The sequence below is a fragment of the Trachurus trachurus genome (genome assembly GCF_905171665.1).
Source record: "Trachurus trachurus genome assembly, chromosome: 16".
Classification (NCBI taxonomy): Eukaryota; Metazoa; Chordata; class Actinopteri; order Carangiformes; family Carangidae; genus Trachurus; species Trachurus trachurus.
In genome coordinates this window covers 6,330,980-6,341,602 of record NC_139902.1, presented here as the reverse complement: position 1 = coordinate 6,341,602, position 10,623 = coordinate 6,330,980, and the positions used below count along the sequence as shown (strand labels likewise).

The 10,623-nt window shown below is 40.5% G+C and overlaps 1 protein-coding gene across 1 annotated transcript; it reads left to right on the top strand.

Annotated features, from left to right (window-relative positions):
• Positions 1–1,110: 1,110 nt before the first annotated feature.
• Positions 1,111–4,860, top strand: LOC310999184 (cysteine-rich venom protein latisemin; the record flags this gene model as incomplete). The annotated part of the gene is made up of 7 exons (XM_083989508.1): positions 1,111–1,174; positions 1,886–1,986; positions 2,636–2,726; positions 3,088–3,230; positions 4,274–4,362; positions 4,497–4,579; positions 4,724–4,860. 7 exons carry the CDS (start codon positions 1,111–1,113, stop codon positions 4,858–4,860), a joined length of 708 nt encoding a protein of 235 aa, XP_083845634.1.
• Between the last annotated feature and the right edge of the window lie 5,763 nt (positions 4,861–10,623).

The following is a 10,623-nucleotide window of genomic DNA, read 5'->3' as shown; positions in this document are numbered from 1 at the left end:
GAGCAACTACAGTGATTTCATAACCTGGCATCACTAAAGTGATGCATTTTGTCTCTCAGCATTAGTCCTTTATTTGTACTTGGTGTTACATTTTACACCTCTAAGCTGCTGCTGCTATGTTAGAGACAAACTCTCTGCAACAGTCATACCACACTGGTTACTTACAGACAAACATCTAATGGATGAATAGACTATGAAGCATTTTCCAGGCCCTAATGCTACACACACACACACATCATGTGAGTGACCTTTCTGGGTGTGTCTTTATCCAACATTTGCTGCATGACTTTAATCCATTTACATACAAAACTATACAGTTCTGACTTGTAATCTGCAGTGTTCCTTTTCTTTTATTTACCTTTTCCTCAGTCACCCTTTTTATTTTATGATGTGTAAACTTGACCTAATACAGGTAGTCACTACACCCTTGGGCTTAATAATACTTTGTTTACTCCCCTGTCAGTTGCCATCTTTTAAAAAAAAGGCGTCTTTACTACAGTGTAATAAACTTGTTGTTATCCCCTGTCTATTATCCGGAGGGAATGGGCTGTGTTTTTTTAACACAGTGACGGCTGAGCTGAGCCTATAAAAGGAAGGAGAGGGAAGCGCCAGCTCACCTCCACCTCCTGAAGACCCAGGTGCAGGTATGTTTCCTACTTCAAAGGTGTCCTTGAATTTAATTTGATTATTTTTAATTATTTTATTATACAATTAAAAATTAGCAGTCAGGAGGGAAAAAACAATATATTTGTAATCTTAATCGTAATGTTGTTGTTTTTTTAACTTGCACAGGAGTGTATGCACACATCAAGTCACTGCAATGATCTTGTATTATTGCATGTGACAAATAACTGCTCTTGAACTTAAAACTCTTGAATTTAACTTTTTTTTTTTTTTTTATTAAATGATTTTTCCCCTTTTTGCTTTGGTAGGACATTACATTTCAACAATAAGAAAATGGGTTCAAATTAATTATTGGACTGACTTTTATTTTAATAATAAGACTGGAATGATTTATTATCAAATCACATTGCACTTCAAAATATCATGGCGATTCTTCTTCTGTTTGCCTCCGTCCCCCTTGTAGGTATTTTGCTTTTTAACTGGAAAATGTTTGCACTTGTGATTTGCATCTTGACTCTGCATCAAGTGCAGTCAGCCTGCAATGTGGTGAGTAGAGAGTATGGGCAAACAAGCTAACAAATGTTTTAGAAACATACAAATGAAGGGTTAGCCTAAACATAATGTTTTTTTTTCACTGTGTTTCATTTCTACTCTCATGTTCATGATGGCAGTTGTGCTTTTTTATGTATGTGAGGACTTTTGCAAACTTGCATTTTGAAAAGTATGAAACACATACATTTGATATATATACATTTTGTGCATGAAGTATTATTATTGTTATTATTATTATAAGTAGTAGTACAAATTATTGCAGAAGTTTTGTATATGAACTCCTATTTTTCACTGATGAGAACTTACTTTAAATTCCTCTCATTTTCAAATGTTCTTCGCTGCTCTTCATGGTGTCAACACACAGAAAGGTAAGCACCAGGTGAAATGCATCAGTGTGTTTAACTTTACAGAGGTATTTTCTTTTCCAGCATCAATCCTGAGACCATGCCAATAAATCTCCCACTGAGATTATGGGATTTGGCACAGTCTTCTTTGTATGTTCTATTATTATGTTAAGTCATTTCATAGTAATTAAACCAGGATACGTTTGAGTCATATTGTGGACATTAAGCCACCAGAGTAAATACCATGATTATGTCTTTAATCTGGTGTTTTTTCTGTGTGTGTGTGTGTGTGTGTGTGTGTGTGTGTGTGTGTGTGTGTGTGTGTGTGTGTGTCTGGATGTCTGGGTGTGTCTGTGTGTGTGCAGACATTTGCCCAGAGAGCACAACGGTTCAGGCCGAGATCGTTGACAAGCACAATGCCTTCAGGAGAGCGGTGCAGCCTACGGCCTCTAACATGCTGAAAATGGTTTGTTTATACTTGTGCAACATTTAGCTTCTGAGACAATATTTGTGCATAATCCCCTGCATTAACCTGTCCTAGAAGGAAACAACAGCAAGTGGGTCACGTTTCCTGCACAAGACACCTGACAGTCATAAAACAACTTCCTCTACCTCCACACTATTGACAGTCAAAGCCAGGGGAATATTTTGTATGGTACATACATCCTGTTCTTGTGGATGCCACAGTCTCAGAGATTCCTCATCTGAGACAAGGATTGACTGCTGACTGATTTTGGTGGTCAGAGGTCAAAAGTCAAGGTCATTTATGACTTCACAAAAAATGGTTTTATATGGAGGCCACTGTGTAGGACTTTTTTACTTATGAGTTAATAACAATTCACTCACTAGATATAAACAAAAAGTTATTCCACTTCTCACTCAAAGTCACAACTCAACTTCTCACTCAAAAATAGGCAAAAATCTGCAATGTCACAACTCCACTTCCAGGTATGGGAAAAAAATTGCATGTTCCCCAGGTCCTTTGGGGGAGATAGGGGGGGAACGTAGAACCCTTTTTCTAAAAAAGGGTCCTATGTTCCCTGGTCACATACAAAGCGGGGAACATAGGAGCTGGGGAACTTTAATTTGTTGTGTAATTTAGTTTTCTTTTACAGGCGTACAGTGAGGAGGTCGCAGTCAGTGCTCAGGCCTGGGTTGACAAATGTGTTCTGGCTCATGGAGATCCGGACACCCGCATGCTAAACGGTACAAAGGGCTGTTTCTCACTCCTTTATTCCTACTATTGCTTTAGTTCTCTTTCACCTTGCTCCACAGATGGTGGGAATATTACCTCAGAGACATTAAGGCTCCCTGTGAACCGACTGACCTTGTGACTGATGGTCAGAGTCACAGTGAACATTATCTTATCTCCAATCATCATACCTTCTTTTAAATGAGGAATTACACAGAGTAGGATGTGTTATCATTAAGGAGATTATCATCAATAGGCATTTTAAAGAACCCTGTTTTATCTAAATAATCTAATCTACTAAAACATGAAAACAAAACTGTGTATTTGCAGACACCCATTAATCAGTGCTGCCATGTGTTTCTCACCATCGAGCAGGATATGAATTGGGTGAGAATATGTTCTATGGATCCGAACCCTACTCATGGGCCGATGTGATCAGCAGCTGGCACAGCGAGGTGTTGCACTACACGTATCCCAAAGGATCGTCCACTGGCCAATCCACCGGCCACTACACACAGGTAACACTTAGCTGTTGTGTTAAGGACAACCCTAATGTGCTGACAAAGACAAATGTGGTGGCTTAGAAATGTTGTCATGGCAGATATGACAAAAAGGCATGCTGTATTTTTGGTCGCAGTGATACTCTCATGGCGTCTTCTTTTAAATAAAGCAGCTATAATAACAACGGATCAAATCACCACTTGTTTGAGAAAGGTGTTGCTTGTAGCGATGAAGAGACACAGAGAATTATCACCTGTCATTCCAGTTATCTGACCTCCATGGTGGATTTTAGCATCTTTAAGCCCTTGTTTTGATTTTTACTGCCGACAGCTTCGGTGTTTAATTCACACTCTGCTTTGTTGGTCTCATTGTTTTATCGGCCACGGCTGGCAGCTGTTTCTAACAAAAAAAGCTCTATAACACCAGTTGCCCTTTATTCCAGCTGCTAAATATGGCAGCTAGTTCTGTCAGAGATGGTCCAGGCCAAAAACAGAGGTAAAATGAGAGTGAATGGCAGAAACACAACTCCAAACAAAGGCTGATTGTGAATAAGCAACTGTAAATAATAGATTAAAAGATACAGTACCATGACAATGTATTTGCCCCCTTCCCCTTTTTTTTTGTTGCATATTTTATCACACTTAAATGTTAAAGATCATCAAACTGATTTTTATATTAGACACAGATAACCCAAGTAAATATAAAATGCAGTTTGAATGCAACAAAAAAGCTATTCAAACCTACCTGGCCCTGTGTGAAAAAGTTAAATCATGAACTAACTGTGATAAACCTATTCTTTTTGGAAAGCTAAGTTCAATTACCACACCCAGGCCTGATCACTGACAGACCTGTTGGTTCAAGAAATAGAAACTGTCTGCAAGGTGAAGTAGACTAAGAGATCTACTGTAAAAAAAAAAAAAAGCAACACATCATGCTGCAATCTCAAGAAATTCACGAAAAGATGAAAAAACTGACATCTACCAGTCTGGAAAGTGTTACAAAAGGCATTTCTCAAGCTATATATATGTATAAAACAACAACATTGTGTTTCTCCTGTCAGGTGGTGTGGAACAGCTCTTACAAAGTCGGCTGTGGGATGAAGCTGTGTCCAAACAACATCTACTTATATGCCTGCCACTACTATCGAGCGTATGTGCCACTCATTCATCCTCCACACACTCAAAAGCCATAAACTTGTTTTACATTGTGTCCCACCAGTAGATTAGTGGGTGGCTTAAGGGAGCTGTTTGTAAGTTTTGTTATCACTGTTGTCTATTTAACAGAGGAAACTTCAATACATGGCCACCTTACAAGGCTGGACCTCCATGTGCTTCCTGCCCCGACGCCTGTGAAGAGAACCTCTGCAGTAAGAAACACACCGTGACAAACACACAATGTGCAATCTCTGCATGGCAAACAACAATACGACAAGAAGTATTGTTTACTTAAGTAGAAAATAGGCAGTTGGCTGACCTCATCATTACCGTGTCTGTTTTTTCTTTTATTTCAGCCAACCCGTGTCCTTACATAAACAAGTACCTGAACTGTCCAACCTTGAAAGTCATACATGGATGCAAAGACAAGCTGGTGGCTGGCTCGTGCCCTGCAGAATGTCAATGCACCACTGAAATCATCCCAATAGCCTAAAGAGAAACCCTCCAGTCTGCAGATTTCATGCTTTTTTGGTACTAATTTGGTGCTAGTTACATGTAAGCTTCACAGAATATGACTGGAAAACTTGGGTTTGGAGGATGTTTTGGGATTATTATTAGCACATAAGATATGAGCCACACTCATCATCAATGCAAGAAGATGTAGAGCTATAGATTCTTTACTTTATAGTAAGTCTTTAATTCATATGTTCTACTGTATCATTGCTATAACCATGTGTGGTAAAATACTGTATAAAATATTATAAATGAGACCATACTCTGATATGACCATGCTTTATATACGAATGGCAACAAGACAAATCAAAGAACAGATGAGCCATGATGTATTTCTCTTTCTTTTATTCCTCCTCTCTATGTCACCCCTCTCACCTTGCTCCACATATGGCAGGATTATTACCTCAGAGACGTAAAGGTTTCCTCTGAACTGCCTGACCTTGTGACTGATGGTCAGAGTCAGAGCAAACATTATCATATGTTGTTTCTTTATTCCTGTTAAGTCTTTGTTACAGCCATCTGTGAATGGTAAAATAGAAAAATAAGTAACCGTGGCTGCAGATGCGACATTACTGTAAGAGATGTTGGTCTGGGGGATTTTTTCTAAAAGCAACAAGAAAAATCTACTTCAAACATCCGACAAACCACCTGCTGCTACAGTATATACTGTAAATGTTACAAATTGCTGCTCTGAGTGACTATCAACCTCTCCTGTGTGTAAAGCTGCACCAATCAATATTCTTATATTAACAAAGTGCCAGGTGACTAGGTGTAATGTGAAAGAAATTGCTCAGGATTATCATCTGACAGTGCAGGTTCCCTCTGCTCTACAGATCTATGTCGTTAATATCTTTGCCTTTCTGTCACCACTTCCCTGAAGGACTTCTCCAGCAACAGCAAGCCGCCTTTTTCAGGGTAAAAAGACACAATAAACCCACAATGACTTCACTGCATCAAGTGGCAGAGAGAGGAAACTGGGTAACAGGGTGTGCACTTTTAGCAAGAATTTAGCAGCTTAACAGACAGTTATTTTCTCAGGGGTTGGTACATGTACAGTAGAGTGATTTTTTTTTTTTTACTATATTGAACTCATAACTTAAACTCCTGTTAAAGGATAATTACCGTTTTTTACAATCTGGACCCTATTTCTAGCATTAAATACGATCATTTACTCATCCAGATAACTTTGGTGTCATTAAAAGTCGTTCAGACGAAATTAGCTCCAGCCGAGAGCCGCGTATATCCATATAATGCGAGTCTACAGGGCAGCGGAATGCAGCCTCTAAATAACACATTATCTGCCGTAAAAACTTGTTCATTCACCAACATTTTGTTATGATACGCTAGTGCTATTCCCCTCTGAGTCCGGAGTTATCTGTTATCAACATCCGGGGTCTGTAGGTTGGCCTACTAACCTCTGACCTGGATGATGTCATCTCCGACCGCTGCACGGCTCATTCTGATAATAATGATTCCACTTCAGCATTCGGGTCCATTTTTAGCCCAACTAGTCAGAGCTTTAGTCCAGGTTGTAGAGAGGAAGCTTCGTTCCAGCTGCTCATTTTGTTCTGACAAGTCGGAAACACGCAGAAACGAACCGTAGCATTAGCGGTAGCAACAAGCCGTGCTGCGCTGTCGTCGGAGATGACATCATCCAGGTCAGAGGTCAGTAGGTCAACCTACAGAACCCGGATGTTGATAACAGCTAACCCCGGCCTCAGAGGGGAATAGCACTAGCGTATCATAACAAAATATTGGTGAAATGAAAGAGTTTCTCTGCTGATAATGTGTTATTTAGAGGCTGCGTTGCGCTGCCCCGTGTACTCGCATTATATGGATATACGCGGCTCTCGGCTGGATCTAATTTCGTTGGAGCGACTTGTAATGACACCAAAGTTATCTGGGTGAGTAAATGATCGTATTTCAGAATGTAAAAAACGGTAATTATCCTTTAACATGTGTTATGTGAATGTTGTGTTTATGGTGCCTGCCTGGACACCAGCAGTAAAGGCTTCTACTGCTGCAGCACTGAACACTGACCTATGGTTAATGTTGAAGCTGCTTTGTTGCTATAAAGCTCATCAGACGGTCAATTGATTAACACTGTGGGGCTTTAATGAAGTAGTAAGTTACAACTATGTGGCCTTGATCTGACACTATCAGCCAGAACAGGTGCAGCCTGACAAAAAAAACTAAAAAACAAACCCTCTCTCAATAGAAAAGCTCATTGAGAATCTCCAGGTAGATGGGCCAGTTTTAGTGTTACATCATCCTCAAGCATACAGATTTAGAGGGAAACTGTTTTGGTGCAGTGACTTGCATAACAGTTGCCAGCAGAGGTTTGGTGCCAAGTCCTCTGTGACGACCGGAGCTGAGCCAAGTCTTTCTGGGGCCCTGAGTACACGTGCACACGCACACACGCACAGCACCATGTCCCATCTTCAATATTATAATAGGGAGCTCATATACCTTCCCCTTAAAATCAGCCTAATTTCTAAATTCAGAGTGCTCAGTGTTCCTGCTGATTGGAAGTACAATCTGACAACAACAAAAAAACACTTGTGTTATGATACTGCATATTACATGCTGATATTGTCTACACAGTATAACACACGTATACACGCACCTTTGCGTATATTGGTTTAAAATACTCAAATGTCGCATAAACAAAAGCAGGGTAAATACACTGGTTTCCTCACCATTTTTTAAAATAATTTCCGGTTAAGACTGCAGTGTAAAAAGTATTTCTTAATCTATACCGTGTGTGTCACAGTCTAACTCGTCGGTTGGGTGCTCACTATAGCGAACAAGACGTGAACCACAGAGAAAGCAAACAAAGCACAGCTATATGCTACAGAAAATTATGTCTCTTTTTGTCTACTTGGTTGATGATTTCACAACCTGCAGACATACTGTGCACTGGGAACAAGAAGCATTACAGGTCACACTGGGTATTAAAAGCACAGAAGGACATTCAGAACAACAGATAATAAGCTCTGCTGCACAATAACATTTGTATTCCAGCAGATGGCTCTGTTGCACAAATCATCACACCTGCTTCTGCACCCCACAATATTTAGTTTCTCAGCCTTCGACTGAACCAATTGGCTCATGAAAAAAAAAGCATCACAACACGCCTCATCACTCACTCTCTCTGTCTCTAGGCTGTAGTCTCTGGCTTTATGAACCTCATGTCCATACCACGTGTAACCAGCATTTCAATGATCTTGTCAATCTCCAAAGAACTGATTTGTGATGACTTTGCCTGTTCACGTGGGAGGGTTCATTTTCACAAGACCCCCTGATGCAACAGCACAAGAGACTGTTGGGGTTGTTACTTCATCAGTGAGATTAGCCCATCGCCTTCATGCACTGTCCACATAAAGAGGAAGAGCTGACACACAATGTGACTCTAAACAGAAAAACAATTGTCATGTGAGTCTCTCTGGGATATAACTGCTGTCCTTGAGGGACGTCATATGCTTCTGAATACAGTTGACATCAGCAGCATCAGCTGTCACTAATACACAAAAATGCCATAAACGACACGTAATAGGAGAAAAATTGCATTCAAGACCAGGTACATTGGTTCAAAACTGCTATTGCTGATGAAAACCCTTGATGCCAGTATCAAGGCTTCTCATGTAGCTTTTCTCTCTGCTCTGTAATGTAATGGTGCCTGAGGAATGTCTTCTACACAGCCTTTTTATCCACAAGGATAGGCTACTGTTCGTTCCCAGAACTTACTGTACCTATGTGAAAAACTGATAGTCTCTCAACATGTTCAGTGGTATTTCAAGATAAAGAAAAAAATAATGAATCAGTTTGTGTTTTTGCTGTTTGGCAATCATTTTCTTCAGATTTTCATTGTTTTGAATGTTGAATTTTGTGCCGTTTTGTACATCTATATGTTGGGTGTGTGATTTTGTTTTTGATCAGAATCTTGTTGACTTTGGTGCCAATTTGTGTAGATTTCCATGCTAGACTTTATATTTTGTGTTGCATTTTTGCACTTTCTGTTTGGCTTGTGTGCAGTTTTGCATTTTCATGTTGGGTTTGGCCTTTCTTTATGGTTTTGTATGTATTTTCTTGTTAGATTTTATTCTTTGACATATTGTATTTGACAATTTTGTGTTTTTGTTGAACTTTGTGATTTGTGTTGTTTTAATATATTTATTAAGGTTGAGTGAATGTTGAGTTTTGTGTTTTAGCTGTTTTGCATGTAGGCTATTTTCTTGTTGACATAAGCATCTGCATTGCAAACTAAGTTAAAATGAACATGCAGTGCTATTATTGTTACAGTAGTGTCCCAATAAAATTCAAATAGCTACAGTATAACTTAAAAGTAGCCTATCTTTAAAAAGCACACTTACAGAAATTACATCTTTTGTCCACAGTTGGATGAAAATGAAACTTGTTTTAGTGATGTCAAGATAAAAAACACGAGTTAATGTAAAAGATGCCCTGACTGAACAGTGAACTGTAGCGTTCAGGTCTGTTTGTGCTGTAGGCTAGAAACCTAAAAGGAGGCGTTTCCTGGTGCCGGTGAAAAAAAAAACATAATTAGGTTTGAGTGACAGCACAGCCTGTTGAGGTTGTAGCGCGTTCACAACACAGACAGTCAGTTCCTGGGAGACGACTTCTCTATGTGATTGTGCTTTCAGGAAGATTTGACGAGGCAGACACCCTTTTTTTTTAAAAGAAATATTTATATTTATTCTAAAACTTAAGAACGGGATATGACCAATATCCCGTCGAGGCTGAGCGGCTGGTAAAGGGAAAGTCCTCCCTTTGTTTGGTAACCAGCTCAGCGACAGACTGACTGGGACTTTTGAGCTGGTTGTGAAAACTAACTTCACATTGCTAGCCTGCAAGTGGGGGCTAGCTAGCTAGCTAGCTCGGCTCAGCACAGCACAGCACAGCACAGCTCGGCTCAGACACCAAACAGTGGTCTGGCTCCCTTCAGCCAGCAGCAGCAGCAGCAGCAGCAGCAACTTAAAAAGCAAACCCATCCTTCACATGGCGAGAGACGGCAGCTCTGACGGTAGGTACGTGAAGGCACCACCGGTCACACGTAGCTCAGAACCGACTGACCAACTTAACGCGCTTTGTTAAATGTTAAATGCAGGTAACTGAACATTACCGACCACCGCTGTGCTGAGGAGGGTGGGTTATCACTACTGTAAACACGGGACACGGCGGGGCAGTCTGTGGGGTGGAAATGAGCTGGACAAAAACTTAATGAAGACGATATATATATGAAAACATCTACACACACAGGGGAAGCGTGTCTTATCAAGCTGCATACTGACAGCGTTCACTGATTGTAAGTTAACATCCGCTTTCGGTGCAGGCGAAATGTGAGGAGTGAACACACTTGTGCTTCACGCCTTCTCCTTCTTCTCGTGGCGGTGTGTGTGTGTGTGTCTGTGAGGACTGTGTTGTTTAAAAACGTTACAGCCGTTGTAACGTATTGTAACGTTGCCTAATTATGCTAATGGCCGTGGTTTGTCTTCACAGAGCACAATGCACGGAGCGAGCCCCTCCGCCTGTAGGAACCTGACACATATCTGCACCCAGAGATGATATGGCAGAATTTCGGGCAAATGTAACAACGAGGCAATAGGCCAGTCAGGAAATTGGAGTAAAGCTGAAACATACGACTGTGCTACCCAGCAGCATTGCCAAGCCCGTGTGTGTGTGCGCGCGTGCGTGCGTGTGCGCGTAGTGTGTGTGAGTGTGT